Source organism: Onychomys torridus, chromosome 10 (genome assembly GCF_903995425.1).
Source record: "Onychomys torridus chromosome 10, mOncTor1.1, whole genome shotgun sequence".
Classification (NCBI taxonomy): domain Eukaryota; kingdom Metazoa; phylum Chordata; class Mammalia; order Rodentia; family Cricetidae; genus Onychomys; species Onychomys torridus.
In genome coordinates, this window is record NC_050452.1 from 75,423,727 (window position 1) to 75,447,229 (window position 23,503).

The window sequence follows — 23,503 nt, forward strand, 5'->3', positions numbered from 1 at the left end:
ACACGTTTGCTAACCCAAGAACAAGCAATGCATAGTGAGCAGCTCTCTTAAGGCAGGGAGGGGTTGACAAAGCATGCCTTGTTCCTACAGGACACACTGAAAAAAAAAAAAAAAAAAAAAAAAAACCTCTGCTGTCAGTGAGAAGAGGATGGCAGCTGATGGAACTTTGTTTCTAAGAGCCATATTGTCCTTGTCTGGTTTCCCCTCAGACCTGGTTAGAATGCACAGAGGGCCACTGTGCTGCATCAGGAGTGGTCCTCAGACTAAGCCCTTCATGGCATGCATTTGCAAGGCTCCCAGACTTCACTAGGTGGCCCAAGGGTGTGTGTCTCAAAGCAGACTTGAGTCTCCAAAAGAAAATGTCAGCTCTCTTGAATTATGTTGGGAGAGAAACGAGTTTCCACATGTTTTATGAAACACGACTAAGTGCTTGATACCAAGATTTTATTTCTTGCAGGTGTTGAATTATTGGCTTTAGACACAAGTCCTCAGAGGAGTAACAAGAAGAAAAAGAAAAGGCTGATTTGAAATCTCTTGAAATTATCCTCAGCCCCTTTGACATTTTCCAGACTGCATGCCTCATTTTAGTATCTGCAATGCCTTGTGAGTGCAGTGAGGCGTGGCTTGGCACAGTTCTTTATTTTTTCCTGGCTTGGCCGTGCAGTCCACAGAGGATTGCATCCTGGCAGTTGGAAATCCCTACTGAATTCGGAGAAACGATGTCTTGGCATCTGGCCTACTTCCCTAGAACATGATGTGATGTTGTCAGTGTGGGCCAGCCATTCCCCTCGACCACATGTGTCTCATTCCCAGCACTTGAACTAGTAGCAAGAATAGAATAGAAACCTGGGCTTGCCATACTTGGCCGTGCTTCCTGCCTGACCACATTACTCTTACAATGTCACTTGTGAATAACTTGATCAGATTAGGGCGAATCATGTGGTTGGCCAATAGCGACTGGAAGGATTCTCCAGCGTCACTTTGTTGCACTATTAGGAAATGTGTCCAGCTAGACCTGCCCAGTGTTTGCTGTCGACGTTCCTCTGTGTTCCTCTGTCTAATTCATGAGATCAGATGAGTGCAGACTGTTGGAACAGCTCCGTCTGCCCTGCCAACAGCATGGAGGAAGAGCTGCCGCTGGAAATGGAGGGTCAGGGGACCCTGAAGCTTGTTTTCACAGTGGTGTCAGCTGTGACGGTGGGTCTGGTCATGTTCTCTTTTGGATGTTCTGTGGAGATTCGGAAGCTGTGGTCACACCTCAGAAGACCCTGGGGCATTGCAGTGGGACTGCTCTGCCAGTTTGGGCTCATGCCTCTGACAGCCTATCTGCTGGCCCTTGGCTTCTCTCTGAAACCATTCCAAGCGATTGCTGTCCTCATCATGGGGTGCTGCCCTGGGGGCACCATCTCAAATGTTCTTACCTTCTGGGTTGACGGAGATATGGATCTCAGGTAAGTCACAGTAGAGAAGCTCTGCAGGGCTTCCCTGTCTCTGCCTGGGAGTCAAGGGCACTTCTGAGCTTTAAAAAAAAATTTGCAACCTCTGGGTCTCTCTGAGTGGGAAGTATTACAAATATCACCTCTCTCAGCCCCAAGCTCACTCTGCTGCGAGCAGCTTCTGCTTTTTTCGACAGTTTTTCTATCCTGAGTGATGGGTGGGGGACTTGGTTCATGCGCAGCAACGACATTTCCTAAGCGTGAACTCATTCTATGCCTGCTGGCATCTCTAACTGTAGTTCCCAGGACATCACCAATAACCCCAGATAGCTAAGGACAGTGATGATAATAGTAACAAGATATGTAATTAGAACAAAGCCCATGTGGCTCTTTTGTTTTGTCTCCTTTGCCCACGGGGCTCTCAGCAGTGTTTCCTGACTATCCTTCTTAGGAAGCAACATTATAAGTGACTGCCTGAAGGACTCTGGCGCAGCTGATAGCCACGACTGATTTCAGGAGCGCTATATAGCTCTCAGGATGATGAAGTGTATTGTTGCCTTTGCCTCCTTTAGGTTTAAGCCAGAGCTTATACCTACTTATGGGTAGATAAATACTCTGGGAGAAATTAAACTTTGTCATGTATTCACATTTTAACAATGGTGAATGAATCACACAATTTTGGGGTCAAATGTTTTGATGAGAAGTATAACATTTGAAGAAAGAATTGATGAGCCAGTATTGGGGGAAAATAGAGTTAAAAACAATAGTCTTTCTAGATGTTTTTGCTCATAAACACACGTTTGCATCCTGCCCAGGGAAAATATTCCATATAAATTTAAATCTTTGCATGCATATGCCATTTAATTGAGATTTACTGTACGATGAATGAATGAATGAATGAGTGAGTCAATCAGTGAGTCAGACTTGATGACCAAAGTGGGAGTTGACCTCTGTGAGTCAGCTTCAGGTCTCATTTCTAATTCTCTTGCATATACTGAATATTTAGTGCAATGAGCAGATTTTTACCTATACATTTTAATGGGTGCCTACCACATAGACAGCACATAATTAACTCTTGTATGATGATGCCTACTAGTTACCCACTTATGAGACTTGAAAAATATTCTTGATAGTTTTGTATCTCTGCTCATATGCCACTACTTGAAATTCAGCAAAGTTGTCCATTAATACTCACATGTCAGTCATGAAGTCTGGGTCCAAAGGATTTCTGGAAAAAAAGGAGACTAGTGTTTGTAGGTACTGGGGAGGTCTGGGCTCTATCTTCTCTCCTGGGTTCTCATAGTCACCTTGCAAGCAGCCTTTTATTATTCCGAGAAAATGATTCAAGTCGGTTAAGTAGCTCAACAAGAGCCACACGGAGAAGAGCAGAGTTCACACTGGAATTCACATCTGCTTTATATCAGTTTGTAACTTAGGCAGTTTTTTTCCATGACATTTGGCCACATAACCGCATCATCTGTTTGGAGTATGAGCAGAGGTCTTTAACAGCGTTTTCAAACATTTCTGTTCTGGGAAAGAGAATATTTATTACCAACACCCTTGACTCATCAGCATTGTCATGGAAACACCAAAGAACAGAATGTGTGTGGAAGATAAAGTCCATTTTGTTTCTTATTACCAACCTTACCTCTTTTATTTATTCTGCGTATGTTTTATTGAGACAAAGTCTCACATAGCCTGGGGGGGCTCTGAGTTCCTGATCCTTTTGCCCTCAGTGTCCCGGGGCTAGGATTACAGGTGTACACCACCTTGTCTGCCACCCACTCTGTCCTCAATCAGCTTTCTTGTTGAACAGGGTTTCTCTGTGTAGCCCTGCTGTCCAGAAACTTCATTTATAGACCAGGCTGGCCTTGAACTCAGAGATGTGCCTGCCTCTGTCTCCCAAATGCTGAAATTAAAGGCATGTGTCATCGTTCCTGGTTAATCAGTTTTTAAACTTAAAAAAAGATTTATTTATTTTGGTGTTTGTGAGTGTTTTGCTTGCATGTATATCTATGTACCACATGCATGCCTGGTGCCAGATGAGATCCAAAGAGGGCATCAGATCCCCTAGAACTGAAGTTATAGCTGGCTGTGTGCTGCCATATGGGTGCTGGGGGTAGAACCTGGGTCCTCTGGAAGAACAGCTAGTGCTCTTAACAACTGAGCCATCTCTTAGCCCTAGCATTTAAATACTGACCATAGTAACTTGTCTGAGAATACATACACATGTATACATGTGACACAAAGCCAGGCACACAGTAGGCATGCAGTAAATGTTAGCTACTTTGCTTCTTTCTTTCTTGGCAAGCACTTCACCACTGGGTGCCCCTATCCTGTGCTTTTCCTTTTTCTAAAGTTTGATTTTGAGTTTCACAAACACAAACAACACAAAATAAATTATAAGAATGAAGTAATATTTATTTTTGTATTTTTGAGATAGAGCCTTTCTGTGTTACCCAGGCTGGCCTTGAGCTGAGAACAATCCTCCCAGAGGAGGAATTTTTTTTTTTTTAAGATTTATTTATTTATTATGTATACAGTATTCTGTCTGCATGTGTCCCTGCAGGCCAGAAGAGGGCACCAGATCTTATTACAAGTGGTTGTAAGCCACCATGTGGTTGCTGGGAATTGAACTCAGGACCTCTGGAAGAGCAGTTGGTGCTCTTAACCATTGATCCATCTCTCCAGCCCAGAGGAGGAATTTTTAAGTGGGCACTAAAAGTTAGATTTTAAATGCTTGTGGATATAATACTAATAAATGCTTAAGTCTCAGTTAAAGTTTCAAATAGAATATTCTGTCTTGATGAGTGGAACAACACCCATATTCAGTCCATTGCTTCACAACTGATTACCAACAAAAATCACATGGAGTAAAACTCAGTGGCCAGTCATTGACAGTCACTGTGGATGAAATCTAAGTGTGCTCAATCCCACATCTTTATTTCACAAATGGGGAAAGTGAGGCAAAGCTCTTAGAGATGGCTCCACGTACAATTCTGTTGCTTTGCCTCTTATCAGTCTGGATGTGGTTTTTCATGTGTCCACCGTAAACAGGTGTTTCAGACTTAAGAGGGTGTCTACACACAGCATGATGATGCCAGGTGCCTTCCCAGGGCCCTGGGCTCCTCACCTTAGTCTTCTCCTCCCTTTGTCCCCTCAGCCCACTGCCAGGCCCACCCTCTTGCTGAACTGTTCACAGCTCTGGCTTCCTGTCATCCTCCACTCTTGCTTCCTGGGGTCAGGCCCTAGTGAATTCTTTCATGGCCAATAGCTACATCTTCACAGTGCTCTCTCCACATTCAGACTCTCTGTTATCATTTTGTTGTAAATAGATAAAGCGGTCTCCAGTGGTGGGTCTTTCTCTCTTGTTCAGTGAACTTTATTGATGGTACTCAGTATTTGAGAAAGTAGGGCTCCCTGAGCCCCTCCCCTTCTTCTGGGGGTGTGGGATGGAACTCAGGAGGGGAGATGCCAGGTGGAGTGGGGGCTGAATTTGGGCAGGGACTCCCCCACAGTTGAGGGTCTTCCTCTTCCTCTCATGTTCTTGCTGGGGTTGGGTTGCCTGGGGATTCTTACTGCTTGGAGGCCATGGGACTGTGAGAGGCACTACCCAGTTGCTGTTGCCAAATTCATTGTAATACCAGGAAATGAGTTTGATGTCATACCAGGAAACGAGTTTGGCAAAAGTGGTTGTTGAGAGTGATGGGGGCCTGCTGACACCCATCACGAACACTGGGGTGTCAGTTGAAGGGGATGATGACTCTTCCAGCTCCACCCTCCAAGCAGGCCCCAGCCTTCTTCATGGTGGTGAACAGACCAGTGGATTCCACAGCCTACTTGACAACAGCATCGCTCTGGGTGATGTTGGAGGAGTGTCACTCCTGGAGGATGGAGAGGGCCTTCCCATGATGACAAGGCTCATTTTCTCAGCTTTGACTATGCTGTGGACCTCTTTAAGTGGAATCACACTGAAACATGCAGACCTTGTAGTTGAGGTCAATGGAGGGGTCACTAATGGCAACAATATCCACTTTGCCAAGGTTGAAGGCAGTCCTGGTGACCAGGAGCCCAGTATGGCCAAATCAGTACCCTCTGACCTTTACCACATGTCTTGGTTGAGACTGGCAGTACCCGAGAAGATGTGGCTGTTCGTGGAAAGAGAAGGAGCAGAGAGCCCAGCTTCCATTCTCGTAACTGGAAATGATAACACTTCCATCATGGTATTGATGACATATGTACACGATATCCATCCCAGCGCTTCACGAAGTGACCAGTTTACCTCAGCTCTCCAGGTTTATTTCCCACCAACTCTTAGATGAAAGTGGCCTCCAGCGAAACAAATTGCTCATTGTTCACTAAACACAGCCTGGTTTTCTCATTTCCATTTGCCCATGGTTTTCAAATATCCTTTAGTGCTAGCTGGCCTGATCTGTCTGCTCCAGTCACGGTATGATTCTCCCTAATTGGTCTAGAAAGAAATTGGCTGATACATACAAAAAGCTTAGGCACAGTGTGCCAGGGCCTGGCTGAGCAGCCAAGCGTTCTTTGCTAGACCCTTTGGAGTGGCTGGGATTAGTCAGATGTGGACTCATAACTTCAGCTGGGAGACAACTTGGTTATTGTCCACATGCACTCTTGACCCGTCTCTGTCTCTCTGTCATCTTTGTCTCTTTCTCTCCGTGTGTGTGTGTGTGTGTGTGTGTGTGTGTGTGTGTGTGTATGATTAGACCCACCAGATCTGCTCATAGGATTCTGAAAGAGGAAGCATGCAAAGCTTTGTGAGGCCCGAGTTTGAACCTTGCTCACTGTCTGTTCCCCCACATACCATCACCAATGCAAACAGAGAGGCCAGCCTGGTTCAGGGCTGGGGATGCTGACTGGCCCCTCCATGGGCTGGACTACAAAGTTACATTGCAGAGAGCATGGATAAGGAATTGGCAACATTTCCTGCAGTATGCTCTGTTTCAGATGGGCAGAGTCTTGCTTTTGAGGGGAGAACTCAAGAACTAGGAAATGGCAGAGCCATGTAGGAGTTAAGAGCACCATTCAGGACACAGTAACAGGATGCATCACTGACTGGCAGAGTCATCTGGGCAGGTATGGAAATTATCTATGCTGCAATGTCCACACTTTTTCTTTTTATACTTATCTGTTTGGTGTGTGTGTGTGTGTGTGTGTGAGTGTGTGTGTGTGTGTGTGTGTGTGTGTGTGTGTGTGTGGTTTAGACCTCTTACCTAACACAATCCAGTAGCAACAGCTGACCTATCATGTGTGTGTGTGTCATTTAGACCTCTTTTTTTAAAAAAGATTTATTTATTTATTATGTATACAGAAGAAGGTGCCAGATCTCGTTAAAGATGGTTGTGAGCCACCATGTGGTTGCTGAGAATTGAACTCAGGACCTTTGGAAGAACAACCGGTGCTCTTAACCGCTGAGCCATCTCTCCAGTCCTCATTTAGACCTCTTACCTAGCACAATCCAGTAGCAACAGCTGACCTATCATCTGTGAAGCATTAGAGCCCTGCATCTGCTCAAGTTGCTGAGCACCACGGAGCCATTGATCTCACTGCACCTCAGTTTCCATATTTGTTTTGATTTGTTGTGAGACAGGACCTCATGTAGGCCAGGCTGACCTCAAACTCCATTCATAAAGATGTCTTTAAATTTCTAGTCCTCCTGCCCTTGTCTCCCAAGTGCTAGAGTCACAGCCGCGGGTTCTCTTTTCTCTTTAGATCCTTACAAAACACACATAATAGAATGTCCCACTGGAGCAATGTCAAGTGGCATTAAGAACATCACATTTTTACACAGCCATTCTGCTCTATGTCTCGTGTTTGACTCCTCGGGTGTATGTGACTCACACAATGTTTATCTTTTGGGGTCTGGCTCCTTACCTGAGCACAACACCCTCTGGGGTCATCTTCCTCTGAGTGTCCTGTTAGCATCCCTCTTCTGTTTGACGCTGAATGCTATCTACTGCGCGTGTCCTGCTCTGCCTGCTCACTCCCCAGTGGCCACTGAGTTGTTTCTGTCTTTTGTTTCTTGTTTGTGACAAGGTCTCACTATGTAGTCCTGCCTGGCCTGGAACTCAGTATGGCAGTCAGACTGGCCTGGATGCTCCTGCCTCCGTCATCCTGCGTGCTGGGGTTACCAGCATGTGACACCTTTGACTACTGTGAATAATGGGTATCCAAGTGTCCCTGCTTCCGGCTCTCCAGCTTGGATGTGTACTTGAGTAGATCTGAGCAGTTCTTTTCTAAGAACCATGGGAAAAGAATGATAAAACCCAAGCTTCTCCTAGCCCCCCCCCTCCCTTTTTCTTTGTGAGATGGTTGGAGTGTGTAGCTCTGGCTGCCCTAAGCTCACTGTGTAGACTAGGCTGGCCTCCAATTCATAAAGATCCACTTGCCTCTGCCTCCTAATTTTATTATCTCATCTGCGACTTTCTGATGGAGCTGCCTGTCATCTGTCCCCAGAATGCCACATATGTAAGTTCTGGGTCACCTGCTGGAAGGTCTTGCAACTGCACAACTTGCTAGCCTCATCTACCAGATCTGTCAATTCCTTGACGCTTGCTCATGTATGCTCGGCGCCAGCCTGGTGGTGGCAGGGCCTTGATAAAGGTGAGTGAGTGACACAGTGACAGGGTCTTTGCCAGTGTTACTGTAATAACTTTCTCCTAAATGAAAGCTGTTTATTAATGCAATTCGGGACAGCTGGCACAACCTCTTGGTATCTATGGAGGATGTATGTGTATATCTTTAATTACAGAAAAAGGCTCTGGCCACTAGTGGTGGTGACTGTGTAGTTCAGTGGCCAACTGACCAGTGAAGTCATTTTGAGCTTCCTTCCATTTTCATATTTGTTTATTTTTGATACCGGTCTCTTGTAGCCCAGGCTGGCTTCAAACTTGAAACAGAAGCCAAGGATGACCTTGAACTTCTGATCCCCTTCTCCCCCCCCCCCCCCCCCCCCCCCCCAGTCCTACAATTGCAGGCATGCATTCCCATGTCTGGTTTTCTCCTCTGAACTGAAGTCCTTGGTCCTTGGCAAAGACTTTACAAATAGTATGTAATTCTTCAGGTCTGACCTGGTCTAGTGGGGACTGTTGGCCTTCAGCCTCTGAATCTGACCTGGTCTAGCCTTCGGCACTTCAAGTTTTTTGGAGAGAGCTAACTTGTGTTGTTGCTTCTCTTAAAACTATAACAAAATACTTGACAGAAGCAGTTCAAGGGAGAAGAACTTAATTTTAGGTCACAGTGTCAGGGAAATGTCAGTCCGTCATTCTGCAGAAGGCACGGCAGGAACATGAGGCAGCGGCAGGCCACGGGGTGCAGACCAGAGAACAAAGACAAGGGTGGGACAGAGATGGGTAGAAGAGTTTCCAAAGGACTGCCCCACATGACCTACCTCTGCCAGACAGAATCATGCAACCTAGGCTGGCTTAGAGCTTGCTATGTAGACGAAGATGACCTCGGACTTCTGATCTTCCTTACTTGACTTCCTGAGTGCTGGGATTATAGATGTGTGAAACCATGCCTATTTTCATGCAGTGCTGGGGATCAAACCCAGAGCTTCTTGCTAAGGTGAACACTCTACTGACTGAGCTACATCCCAGCTCAGACCTCAGCTTCCAAAGGCTCCATAACATTTAACTTAGTGGCACAAGCTGGGTTCTGAGTCTTTAAAATATGAGCCTCTTGGGGGTCATTCCAGATTCAAATAATACGTTAAGGGACATTCCAGATTCAAATAATATGTTAATTGATTTGTTATCAAGATAGAAATAATATCTGCATAGTCATTGTAAAAAGTGAGAAACGAAATCATATGGAAGTTTGAGGTCCAAAATGTGGCTTGCAGTACTCAGAACTCAATAAACGCTCGCTGTGAACTCTGTCCTAGGATGGTCTCTACGGATGTGATCTTACAGCACACTGGTATCCATTTGGCTAACCAGAGTTCTTCTTTTACAGATATGCCTTTAATTTGGAGAACTGGAGTCCTTGATTTTTTGGATTTAGAATTAAAATAACATTTGAATAACTTAAGTCCCAAATGCAGAGCGCTATTGACTGCTGCCGTTTGGGGGGATGTGTGGACGCCTTTTGCTTGCTGTAAGGGAGGTTCAGGATTTACCTGTTTGTCCAGTCCTGCTGAACCTGTCTCATTATTCTCTGCAATAGTTGATGGTGCCATTCTTCCCTGTGCCAGTGGAATCTTGTTCTGTTGAGGTCAGATAATGCCAGCGATTTTCCACCATGTGAGCAGTGGAGGGATGCAGTTAGCCACATCCTCTGTTGATGCCGCATTGGAATTTCTTGGCAGGCACTGGAAGGCGTGGCTTCCCTTTATCCACCAGGCAGTTTCTGTGCTTCTCCAGCTCGGCTGGTGTTTACGGCAGACAGCAGAGCACCAGAGCTTCCCTTGCCCCTCTGCGGCCACCATCACATGTACCACAGGATCAAATGATTCTACGGAGGTTGGGGACAAGGTTTCACAGTCTAGCTGACATTTGGCTTTTTACAGTGAGGAAACTCACTCTTTTTCTGCTGGAGCCAAAACCACATGGGGGGGGCGGGGAGCATTCCAGACTCCATAGTTCAAGATTAAAGTGATGCAATGTAGAATTCCTTCCAGGACTTGGTAAGCAGAGAGCCAAGGCATACAGCATTGGTCAAGTATTTGGAAAACTTCCCTAGGTACCAGCTCCATGGAAACAGGGTACCATCTCTGTGGAAACGGGCTTGAGAGCTGTGGCAAAATGCTGGTCTTCTAGCTTAGCAAAAGACATTTTTGTTTGTTTTAGGTGTTGGGGATTGACCCTAGAGACTACTCTGAACAGAATAAAAAAGAAAGCTATGCAAGATTTCTTTTTATTTTTAGATGAAAAGGTTTGAAAAGGAAAATTTATATGGAAATATTGACCCTATATATTTCTTTTTCAAGACAGGGTTCCTCTGTGTAGCCCTGGCTGTCCTGGAACTCATGCTATAAACCAGGTTGGCTTTTAACTCACTGAGATCTACCGGCCTCTCCCTCCTAAGTATTAAAGGCATGCACCACCATTGCCCAGCAACTCTATATTTTATGGAGACAATTTAGTTAAGAAAGTCTGGTACTTGTTTAGGAAAAAAACAAAATTACTTACCAATAGGCTAGATTAGAGTTTTCCAAAAGTATTTGAATAAACTTGGGCATTTAATTAGTATATGATAAAGAAGATACTTCAGTTTTGTGAGAAAAGTAGCCACACACTTGCCTCTCAAGACAAAAATAGCTTCATATCCTATATCATATAAAATAGAAATGAAAAATGAGTTAACATATAAACATAGACTATCAAGCCATAAAGAAGAAAAATGTAGGGCTGATGTCTGAATGCCCCCAGGAATGGACGATATCTTCACGAGAATGAGAAACTTAGAGGCCATGAGAGAACAATAGTCTTTTGTTGTTTCGTTTGTTTGTTTTTTGAGATAGGCCAACAGACTGACTGGCCTGGAACTCACTCTGTAGACCAGGCTGGCCTTGAACTCACAGAGATCCACCTGCCTCTGTCTCCTAAGTGCCAGGATTAAAGGGGTGTGCTATCACACCTGGCAAAAATACCCAACAGCCTTAACTATAAAAATTTTAATTATGAGAAACATCAAGCAAAGTCAAAGATAAACAGTAAATTTATCAACAAGATTTGAATCACACAGAATGTTATGTACCTCGATTTTCAAAGAGCTCCCCCTGGGTAAGAAGGAAAGGTCAGATAAGGCAGACCGTTCAGCAGGGAGGACGAGAGGAGGCTGGAGAGGTAAGTGTGTAAAATGGTCATAGTGAGATCGGTCTCTCAGTGCTCTCAGGAGACGTCAAAGGACTTGACCACATCTAGAGCAGTCTGGACTAAAAGGCAAGCTTTAGGAAAGTGTCCAGTGAGTAGAAAATACCAGACTTTTGGTGCTGAGATTTCATTTTGGAGGGCTGTGTTATAGAACTGAGTCATTCCAAGTCAATGCCTGTTCCTAGTCAGAAGGTTGCACAGTATCTGTTTGGAGGAGAATTTTTAATCCACTCTGTCATCTCTCATGCATTCCCTCTCTCAGATTCTATACCTTGGTTCATGCTTTCCAGTGTTCCCTGTCAGGAGCCAGTGACGAAAGGCTCTTCTGTATCCAACGGGAATCTTACTCGGTGTTCGGATGGCTTCTTAGTATTTAATAGTGCTTTGCACCAGACAGGTTTAACTATTCAAGCCCCAAAGAGGGTTAGTAAATTCTGGCATGCTTTCTTTAGACCTGAGAGCAGTGAGCTCTGAGTAAGGCATCTCACATAATCTCTGAGAAAGTGGGCCCTGGAGTTGTTTTGAAAAAGTGGGTTCTAAGAATTGCTTTTGGTAAAGACCAAATTCTCATTTTTTGAGACAAGGTCTCACTGTTAAGTAGACTTGGCTGGCCTTGAACTCATGGAGATCCACCTGCCTCTTTCTATCCACTCCTGGGATTAATGGCGTGAGGTACCACATCTGGCCCAAGACTGCATATTAAAGTAGGTAAAGACCAGGTTCTCAATTTCTAGCTCTCCCTCCTACGTATTTTCTTCTTTCTTTCAGCATCACAATGACAGCCTGTTCCACAGTGGCTGCCCTGGGAATGATGCCCCTCTGCCTCTACCTCTACACCTGGTCCTGGAACCTTACGCAGAATCTCACCATTCCATACCAGAGCATAGGTCTGTATGGGGCTTGGGGAAGAGTAGAGAGAACAATGGCGATTGTACAAATAACAGATAATTACAAATTTCTTTATGTGGTGTTTAGCATTGTCTAAATCAATCCTATTGGTTTCTAGCTCTAGTTCCACATCATATACTTCCAGGGTTGAAGAGATCGGCTTGACGAAGATCACGCAGTGTAGAACTGAAATTTAAACTCAGGACTCCGACTCTAGGCTCTTAACCCCCATGTGCTAGTTTTTGTTGGTGTAGTGACATACCCTAGGCAGGATATTTACAAAGAAGAGAGGTTTATTGAGCTCACAGTGTGTCTCACACAGTGTGTCTCACAGTGGCTAGGTGTCCACAAACCATGATGCATGTTCATGAGTCCTGCTCCCTGGCTGGGAATTTCATAGACTTAGAGGGACCACTCTCATTTCTAACCATTATATTTCTGTTGTCTCTGACATCCCTGTGGTTGATTTTTGGAGGATTCTGAGAGAAATGGTGGCCCAGGAGTGATGGAATTTATGAGTAGCACATACCTTTCAAATATTGTCTTTCAAAGCTCTTAACTACTTGCAATAGAAATTGCTGAGAAAGTATGGGGCATTAGGAGGAGGGGACACGTTCTGACAGATTTTCTTTCCTTTTAGGAATTACCCTTGCGTCCCTGATTGTTCCTGTGGCCTTCGGTGTCTATATGAATTATAGGTGGCCAAAGCAAGCGAAATTCATTCTTAAGGTCAGCACCCCCTCCTACACACATCACCAGATGCAGAGACTAGAAGGCTGAGCCAATGAGCTGCCCCAGTACAGCCTGTTTCCTGCCCTTTGGCTGGGCGCCATGCTCTGTCCCTTCCACTGGCCCACACACGTTGGTGACACCTTGGAAAACATGATGTTCTTAGTGACAGAAACACTCAGACCTGACATGGGCTGAGATGGCCAGGACCTATCCCTCTCCTGGCTTCCCACAGGCACTTGCAAGATGAAGCTCCTCCCTGCAGTGCATACAATGGAGCCTCAGAGTGTGGGAACATGGGTGATTTCTTAGGAGAACAGGATGAAGGGCTGTCTTGCCAAAGCATTCCCAGGCACACACCTCTGGAGTTGTAATTGGTATACACAAGCAAGGGCTGCTGTCCTCATCAGTGACACTGTGTGAATGAAATCATCCTGAAGGCATGGAGGGGTGGCCACCGAATGGTGGGAACCTGGGTATCCTACCTTCCCATGCTTTATGGTGCTGTCTTGTTTATTGGAGACCTAAGTGTTCTTGCTAAAATGACTTTTAAAATCACCTTGGAAGACACAAGTTTGTGCTTCTTTCTTTGAAGCTGAAAAAGAATCTCAGCTGTATTTTAGATGTATAAAGAAATGAGCATTTGGGGGCTAATTGGAGGTTCAGCCAAAATGTCTGTTTATTTCAGCTTGGAGTTTATAGTCTGGTTCAATCTGAGCTCCCTCTGCCTCTACAGGCTGCATCCCCAGTTGAACAATGTCCAAGGAGAGCAAGAGAGGATAGGTGAGGGAGATCCGTGTGTGTGTGTGTGTGTGTGTGTGTGTGTGTGTGTGTGTGTGTGTGTGTGTGTGTGTGTGTTTGCTTGTGTGCCCCACTGGGTTGTCCTTTCAGGATATGGCTCCTTCCTTCTCACACTTATCACTGTTACTTTAAAAGGAGAACATCCCCAGTGGGAAATGTTTACAGAACAAGAGGACAGGGTGATTATGGAAACTTTCTTTTCAAGTACTTTGTCATTAATTATTTTCTCAAAGGGTCGTTAAAGGACAACCACAATTAAAAACATCCCATTTCAGCCTTTCTGTGTACTTGTGATTTTGTCCGTGTCAGTGAGAAACCAGGTACATTTTCTGGATGTCAGTTTTGTTATTTGTAGAGAGTAAGTTTGAAAACTCCTTGCTTGAGTCAGGCATGGAGGAACATGCTTGTAATCCCAGCAAATGGGGCACGGAGGCAGGAGGATCAGACATTCAAAGTCATCTCTGCTACGTAACAAATTCAAGCCCAGCCTGAGCCACAGGAGACCATCCCTAGTGTCTTCCCCCCACCAAACAAAATTTTTCAGCAATTATGTGGGATTTATGTTAAAATATATTAAATAATATGCATAAACTAGAGCCTACAGTTTAATCATTACTTTAGTGTTTTTATTTATTTGTTTGTTATTTATTTGGTTTTTTGAGACAAGGTTTCTCTGTGTAACAGTCTTGGCTGAGACCAAGCTGGCCTCAAACTCACTGAGATCCACCTGCCTCTGCCTCCTAAGTGCTGGGATTAAAGGCATGTGCTACCACCACCACCGCCGCTGCCCAATGCATTTTTTATTTATTTTGAGGCAGGGTCTCACTGTGTAGCCCAGGCTGGCCTATGGTCATGGTCCCACTGCCTCAGCTTCACAAGTAGCTAAGATGGGGGCATGTGCCAACAGGCCTGATACAATGTGTTTTGGTTTTGTTTTTGTTTTTGTTTTTGGTTTTTCGAGACAGGTTTCTCTGTGTAGCTTTGTGCCTTTTCTGGAGCTCACGTGGTAGCCCAGGTTGGCCTGGAACTCACGGAGATCCGCCTGGCTCTGCCTCCAGAGTGCTGGGATTAAAGGTGTGCGCCACCACCGCCTGGCCTGATACAATGTTTTATCTGCGAGCCTTGGTCCCATTTGGGTTTCACACAGTTTCCCAGTAATGTGCTCGTGGTGGATGTTAAACTTTGACATCGCTTTTGAGAGAGAAAGAAGAGATTTTGATAGTGAGAGCTTTATGTGTGTCTCAGCATTTCCTGCTAGGTGGGAGCCCTGTGTCCCGGATGGTTTTTGTTTTGAGAGAGAGAGGGGGCAAGGTTACTGTGTTTAGCTCAGGTTGTCTTAGACTCAGGCTGGCCTGGAACTTGTGGTAACCCTCCTGCCTTTGTGTTCTGGGTGCTGGGGTTCTAGATATATGCTACACTTCCCAGCCAGATTTTGTTTTCATTAAGTCACAAAAATCAGAGACAGTATTCCTGTGAGAGAGGATTAAGCATTTCTTCTCTTAATGTGAGCTCAGACTGTCTAGTGGAAATGGGAGAGACATCTTTGTTTTGGGAGAGAGAAGCAGCAGGATGTGATTAGTGGCTCCGAGGGGGGAGGTAGACTGACAGGCAAGACAGCCAACAAACAGGTAGTTACAGGTAGTTACCGGAAAGGGGACTTGGTGTTGGGGGCGTCAGCTGCTGCTGCCATTTCCCTTTCTGAAGGGACAGGTCTGGCTCAATGTGTCACTTAGAGATCCCGGAACCTGTACAAGGTAACTAGTCATGAAGGTATCACTCTTGGGAGGTGTGAGTTGGGAGGCCTTGAGTGGTGGGTTAGCTCCTGTGGAAGCCTGGCACTGTCGCCGAGTCCTTCCACATATGCACTGTCTCATATGCTTACACTGCTGTGATGACATCTGTGATGGGCCTTCATCAGTGCCAAGTGACAACATTGCCCCATCTCCTGAACTGTGAGCTGAACGAACTCTTCTTTATAGGGCGCTTTGTAAGCATTAGAAACAGATTAAGACAGGTGGGCATTGTCAGAGTCCAGTTAGTTCACAATTTCGTCTCATTTATCAAAAGTCAAGACTTTCTGGCTCGCTTCTCTACTTGAAGGGAAAATAGGCTGATCCTAAAGTAGGAAGAATTACAGTTGTGTCCAACCCCACTAATTCATAACTGGGTCCAGTCTCTGGACGATTTTGGAGCGGGGGTTTTCCTAGATACAGTCATCCTCCTGTTCAGTCCTGCCTTCCCTGGGTCCAGGTGTCTGAGGTAAATTCCAGAAATAAACACCTCATGTATTTTAAAGTGGGCAGCATTACTTAGTGTGATCAAATCTTGCCCTGTCCTGTTTAGAACATGAGTTGTCCCTTCGTCCATCACATCAAACTGTAAATGCTGTGATGGTAGGACACCAGGCCCAAGTTCTAAAGACACCTAGAAACCCTTTACCAGAGCCTTCAGTTCGCAGAGTCCTTCCTAACCAGAAGTCTTAAACAATCATTCTCTTTAGCATCGAACTAGCTTTAATTGTCAGCTTGACACAGTTCTCTTATCTGAGAAGAAAGCCTCACTTGAGGAGTTTCCTGAATCAGACTGGCCTTTGGGCATGTCTGTAGCGTTTGTCTTATTAGTTGATGCAGGACGGTCCAGACCACTGTGGGCGGCACCATCCCTATGCAGATAGTCCTGGGCTGTAAGAAAGTTCGCTGTACTGGGAGAGAGAGTTTCAGGGATTCAGCCCCTGAGAGGCTACATATGCTCCAGTGGGTGGCCACCTCCCTTTCCACACATTGGCAGCTGTAATTGAATCTTGTGGGTTTTAAAAAAGAGAGAGAGCACATGAAATTGGGAGGGAATATTGGTAGTAAGGTAGGGAGAACCAGAGAGGAGAAGATGAGGATGGATTTGATTAGAGCCCACTGTATGCATGTATGAAACCTCCAATAAATAAAAATGAGATCGGCTTAAAAACATCTTAAAGTCTTCAACATTTTCCCATGAAAGATTACATATTCATATAATATATAAATAATGTATGTGTAACATACATTTAAAAACCATTTTTTTTAAAAAGAAAGAAAGCTAAACACGAGGCTGAGATCACAGCGTTTCTCTGTGATTTCTGCCTTGAGTTCTTTCAGGAATAATGGACGGAGACCTGGAGGTGTAAGCCAAAAAAAATCTTTTCTCCTAGCTGCTTTTGGTCAGTGTTTGATCACAGTAAGAGACAGGAAACTAAGATGCACCAGTGTTAGCTAGTCCTTTCATTATTTCTACTGTATCTTCCTACTTATTATTGGCATGTATATGCCTGTATATATATATTCTGTATGTGGAGCTGAGGATCGAACCCAGGGCCTTGCGCTTGCTAGGCAAGCGCTCTACCACTGAGCTAAATCCCCACCCCCGACTGTGTATTTTTTTTTTTGGTAGCATTATACACTTTTCCTGATCAGAGACAACGCATCTGTTATTTTACTCTTAGTTGTTAACCTTCTTCTTCAGTTATGCCTGAGAAGAAAGAGCATATGCACCGTGTATGATACAGGATCCAGCGCTCACTTTATCACTGGGCACTGGGGACACACCCCTGTGCATAAGGGGAGGAAGGCGACTTTAACAGGAGACTTGATGTGACAACCTGAGTTCTTCTAGAACGCCCGAAGTTCAAACCCTTACCCCTGTGCTGAGCTGAGCATCACGGAGGGCAGAACCTCCGATGTGACTCCCCAGCACTTACCGTGTGGCTTTGCTGTAGGTCGGGGCCATTGCTGGCGGCATCCTTCTTCTGGTGGTGGCAGTTACTGGTGTGGTCCTGGCAAAGGGATGGAATACAGATGTCACTCTTCTGATCATCAGTTTCATTTTCCCTTTGGTCGGCCACGTCACTGGCTTCCTGCTGGCATTCCTCACCCATCAATCTTGGCAAAGGTATGGTTACATAACCTGTAACGTGTGTGTGTGTGTGTGTGTGTGTGTGTGTGTGTGTGTGTGTGTGTGTGTGTGTGTTCAGGACTCAGATTGTCAGACCTGTGTATGCTAGACACAAACTCTGCCTCTTTGATTCACGCCAGGCTCTCTAAGCTCCTCTGAGGCGGGTGCATTGAATACACGCCATGGCAGGCTCTGCTCACTGTGCCAGGAAACAGGAGGGTTTTGCTTCGCTTGTGGTCGGGAAGCTCGTGGTAATTCTTTACATCGACAAAAGCCACATGGATGGGGTTTATCTAGTCAGGATTACTAGTGCAGCAATGAAACACCTTGACCAAAAACAACCCGGGGAGGAAAGGGTTTATTCAGCTTACACTTCCACATTAGAGTCAATCATTGAAGGAAGCCAAGACAGGAACTCAAGCAGGGCAGGAACCTGGAGGCAGGAGCTGATGCAGAGGCCATGGAGGGGTGCTGCTGATTGACTTGCTTCCTGTCACTTGCTTAGCCTGCTTTCTTATAGAACCCAGGACCACCTGCCCAGATGGTCCCTCCCATAGTGGGCCGGGCCCTCCCCCGTCAACCACTAATTAAGACAATGCTCCACAGCTGGATCTTGTGGAGATATTTTCTTAATTGAGTCTCCCTCCCGTCAGATGACCCTAGCTTGTGTCAAGTTGATGTGAACTGTCAGCACCGGCTGCAGTTTATGTGGGATTAGGTTTTAGCATGTCTTGCTGATCTCGGAACAGTTTAAGTCCAGCCAGGACCACATCGAAAGACCCTGTCTCAACTATGAAACTGAGAAAGGTGATGAGTGAATTCCATGGACCCACAGCAGGAGTGAACTTGTTTTCTCAGTGTGGAGATCATAGCAGGGCATAAGTAAATTTTAAGAGGTTAAATCCTTGTTCATTGTGCCAGATTTTTAAAGAATTACTAGTTAAGAGTAATACTTACAGGAATTTAAATCTTTCTGTTTGGATTGGGGTATACATTTATAAGTATTGTAAAATCTTAAAAGTGGTAATACTCCATGTTGGCATGCATGCCATGGGATGAATGCCATAATATAATAATGAGGGGAATATGGTGACAGGAACCAGCATTAACTTTCTGAGAGGCAATTTAGTGCTGGGTTGGTGGCCTCACATGTGTTCTGGCTATTAACTCAGTACTTTCCTCTGGTTGAGAACAGGGTCTTGCTATGCAGACGTGGCTGACCTTGAACTGCAAGTCCTCCTGTCTCAGCCTCTTGAGTGATGGGATTAAAGGTGTACGTCACCACACTCATCGGTAATCTATTCTAGAGATAGCTCTATCAGATACACACATGAATATTGATATAATAAGATGCTAATTGCAGCGCCCTTTCTAAAGGTAAAAATGGAAACAATTTAAATATCTAACAACAGGGTCATGTTTGTTTATGCTGCAGACATGTGACGGGCACCATGCATCAATCTCAATGATGCTGGGTGGTGCTCCAGAGCTGAATGTTAGTTTAAAATTTCTGATTTCTACTTTGTGGGAAAAAAAGGCAAAAAGAATATGGAAAAATACTGGAAGAAATGGCAATTCTGAGCCGGGAAGTTAAGGGTGATTTCAGTTCTTTCGCATCTCCTGGGAGTAGTTTCTGTTTTTCAGTAAGTGGATTTATTTTTAAATCAGGAGAGTGATTGCAGGAAAGTGGCTGGATTCGAAAGCCTACTGGGGAAGGTTCAGGTTGGTCTTGAGCTGCTCCCTTCCCCACCCCACCCTCCAGAAATGCCACGGAGCAGTGCACAGGCACTGGGTGAGGCCCCACCCTGCTTTCTTCTTGTTGGACCTGACAGGTAGCTGTGATTATCCCACTGATGAGCAAGACCTTCAGAGAAGATTAGGACGCAACCAAGTTCCTATAGCTAGAAAGTGGAGTTTGGATTCGAACCTGGATTTGTTTCCAAGGTCAATAGTTAGGGGCATAGACTGTTGAGCGATGGAGATTGATGACTGGCTCTGGAGAGAGAGCAAGAATTGTTATGGCAAGATGCTGTCAGCTCTCTGGTCTTTTTCATAGCCTGACAAAGATGGGGCCAGAGAAAACCGCATTTGCTTTGTGAACGGTCCAGGTGGGTTGCAGCTTTGTGGTGCTGAGACATTGAGCTAGGAAGTTTGAGGGAAGGGCACTTTGCATGAAGGTAGGAGGAATACAGTGTGTCACAGAACCTGCCACTCAAAGGTATTCCTGCCCCATTTCACGCCCTTGTTGCCCCTCCATAGAATCCCAGCTCCACCTAAGCATCTTTGGACTTTCACTTCATGTATGAAAGGCCTGCGTCTTACAAACCAGAGAGAAACAGAATTGCTCTGTCCACCTCCAAGCTCCTGCATTGCTTCCTTTCTCTGTCCTTTTTCATGTTCAAGTCAGACTCATTCCATTATCTGTGATGAGAAAGACACAAATGTAAAAGGGTAGAAAATGAGAGAAATTTATTATTGAATTTTTCACCAAGAGCAACCTTTCCTGATGTGTGCTTCCCACCTGGAGTTTTGGCATGCTTTTGAGTGTGTTCAGTTTCACACCTCTGACTCAGTTTCCCACTCCCCTCTCCTCTAGTCCTCCTCTGCATGCAAACCAGCTTGTAGTGCGAGAAGCACCTCCCAAAGAAGAAGAAGCCACGCTCACACTTGTGCCTGCTGCTTTCCTGGTTATGCTCCCCTGATGTCACTCACCTCTTCTGTAGCATCACGACTCCGCCAAGCTTTCTGGAGCCACTGTGCCCCTTTGCCAAGTTTCTGTAGCATCTCCTGGCCCTGAGTATTGTTGCAAATTGTTCTTGAGTCTTTTCTGATGTGCATCTCGTCCTTCTACCCCAATTTCTGGGCCAGGGTTCTTGAGGCCCTATTCCGCAGGGCATCCTTGCCGTTTACAGAAGGGGATCCCAGGAGTAACTGTCAATGAACACAGCCTTTTAGTTGCCTGAGCCCATAGCGTATGTCATTATTCAAAGGGATCACTCTCAAGGGTGGTTCTTTTTGCCAGTTCACGACTCTTGAATCTCTCCACTGGCAGGTGCAGGACGATTTCTATAGAGACTGGAGCTCAGAACATCCAGCTGTGCATTGCCATGCTGCAGCTGTCCTTCACTGCCGAGTACCTGGTCCAGCTGTTTAACTTTGCGTTGGCCTATGGACTCTTCCAAGTGCTACATGGCCTCTTCATTGTCGCAGGTAGATGAATTCCCTCTGCACCCACAGTAACTGACTTGTTCACATTTTCAAGCCAACTCTGCACGTCCTGCTCTTGTGATATAATTTTAGCCTCATACTTTTGGGGACCATGAAGTATAAGGCCAGGATACTTTGATACAGTGGATGTTTCCCAGACAATGTTTAAGAAGCCATTGAGTGAGATCTTATAACCACAAACAACTACACCGTAAACCCCCTACCCCGACCCAGCTTTTATGTCCTGACTCACTCAGCCTTGAGCTTTCCAAAATGCTCAGTTACTTCTGGGCTGCAGAGACTGCAACTTGAGCTCAGCGTCTGTGAAGGCTTCTTCAAATACAAACCTAATACATATATGCAAGTGTAGACACAGTAAAATTTTATGCATACGTGTACCTACACATGCTCAGCCAAATATGCATTACTTTATGGTTAAATCCTTGTGTATGGAAGGTAAGTTGCAAGAAGGTGTGGATACACATATGTTCATATACATTTATTTATTTTGGTTTTGGTCCCTGGAATAGGCTCTTAAGTAAGGTTAGTGATTACTGATAAAAATTGATTGTACACGATATACTTTTCTGTTGCTGTGATGAAAGGCAGCACCCAAAAGCAGCTTATAGAAGAAAGACCTCATTTTGGCTTACAGTGAGGGGGGTGAGGAGAGAGAGAGAGACAGAAGAGAGAGAGGGAGAGAGAGACAGAGACAGAGACAGAGAGACAGAGGGAGAAGAAAGTACGTACACAATGGTGAGGAGGCAGCGGAGCCCGAGGCTGACTGATCATATTTCAGCTGCACACAGGGAGCAGATGGAGTGCAGGAAGCAGAGTCAAGCTCTGAAGACCCTCAGACTGTGAAGCACTTCCTCCAGCAAGGCTCTGTCTCCCAAGGTTTACAGGACCCAGCACTGGGGACCAAGCATTGAGATACATGAGCCCTGGGGGCCTGTTCTCATTCTAACCCCACATATACTGACTATTATATGCTATTGTAACAATGTAATTATTGCTATGATAACAATGATGTAAGAAACACTCCTGTTTCTCAAACCCAAAGTTGTTTTGTTTCTTTGTTTGTTTTTGTTTTTGAGACAAGGTTTCTTTGTGTAGTTTTGGAGCCTGTCCTGCATCTCGCTCTGTAGACCAGGCTGGCCTGGAACTCACAGAGATCCGCCTGCTTCTGCCTCCAAAGGGCTGGGATTAAAGACGTGCGCCGCCACCGCCCAGTTCCCAAAGTTTTCAAGAAACACCATGTTGAGCTTCTTTGCGTTCCTATCCAAGCACTCAACAAGTGCCTGATGTACAGTAAGCCCCCGACAAGGGTTTGTTGACTGACTGACTGAATAAGCTCTGAGAGATCCGATAAACGAATCCCACTTCTACACAGAAAGACGCCTTGTGATGTGGCACACCCTTTCATTCCACAGCTTTCTCTTCTCACTTCTTTCCCTTCCGTGGTTCCACACGTCTCATGCAAACCAAGTAACTCTCCCCAAGCACAGATGGGGGTGCTGCGCCCCCCAGTTGTGCTCCTTGCTCACGTGATTTTTAACGCTGTTTGTTTTTTTCCACCTAGCGTATCAGGTGTACAAGAGGAGGCAGAAGAGCAAAGGCAGGAGGCAGCATCCAGATAGCCCAGAGATCTGCTACCAGAAGCAGCCGCGAGAGACCAGTGCTTTCCTGGAGGAAGGTGCTGAAGCTGCTGTAACTCTAGGGCCATCAGAGCCAGAACAGCAGCCACGTTCTGTCATGTGACTAGTGGGAGACGTAGGCCAGCTCGGCCTTCCATCTTCCTTTTGTGGACAGTAAAGATGTTCGCTGATGTGTGATCATTGGCAGGATTGTGTGAATAAGCAACAGACAGTTGAATTCTTAGGTTTCTTGTCCTTGTCTCCTGTGGGACAGCCAACGGTGGCTGGCAGTGAGCAGTAGGCACCTCCAGGTGAAGCTGGCCTCCTGTTGTGGAGAGAACACAGTGTATGGATACGTCACTCACACTGCAGCATGGAATGGGTCTAGATCCACACTTGGCTTCAAGCAGATACTCTGGAGTTCTAGGGAAGAGATAACTAAAGGAAAATGAGCGTCAGCAACACGATTTTTAAGGGATCAAGCATCTCGTAATTTTGTATATGTGTGTAATGCAAGCTTAGAGAAAATCTAAAGAAGACGTGAAGAATCTAAAAAGTGAGTATCTGAGCTATTCCAGAGAGGAACAGACATGTGCCTGAAATTTCCAAAACAGACAGATGGCACTTGCCGTGAATCTCCAAAACAGCAAAGATGATCCTTGAGTATCCTGTGCACCAAATCATCTAAAAAAGCTTGGAGCTTATTTCCTGTGTGTTCTGACTGTCGACTGACGAGTATCTCAGAACATGTCTTTATACACCTGTCTGTGTTACCTACCTCATCCTTTAGAACAGTGGCTACGTCCAAGTGTTGTGTTATATAGGACTGTAATTTATTTAAGTCGTCTTTCTTAGTGGGTATTTAGAGACCTCCAGTGCAGTGCTTCTGTGAACCCTGACCCCCACACTCATGTCCTGTAGACCCCTTCCTGCAGCTCTTGTGGGCAGGTCCACTGCTCCTGAAATCTTGGACAGATTGCTCTGTCCTGGAAGGGCTCTGTTGTTCAATCTCACCAAAAATGAGTTGTTTCTTCACTTTGAT

At 45.4% G+C, this 23,503-nt stretch overlaps 1 protein-coding gene across 1 annotated transcript; it reads left to right on the top strand.

Annotated features, from left to right (window-relative positions):
* Positions 1-900: 900 nt before the first annotated feature.
* On the top strand, positions 901-22,586 carry Slc10a6 (solute carrier family 10 member 6). The gene is made up of 6 exons (XM_036201509.1): positions 901-1,451; positions 12,044-12,162; positions 12,804-12,892; positions 17,442-17,614; positions 20,670-20,827; positions 22,407-22,586. The coding sequence occupies exons 1-6, from the start codon at positions 1,075-1,077 to the stop codon at positions 22,583-22,585; spliced, it is 1,095 nt and encodes a 364-aa protein (XP_036057402.1). The 5' UTR covers positions 901-1,074; the 3' UTR covers position 22,586.
* Positions 22,587-23,503: the final 917 nt, after the last annotated feature.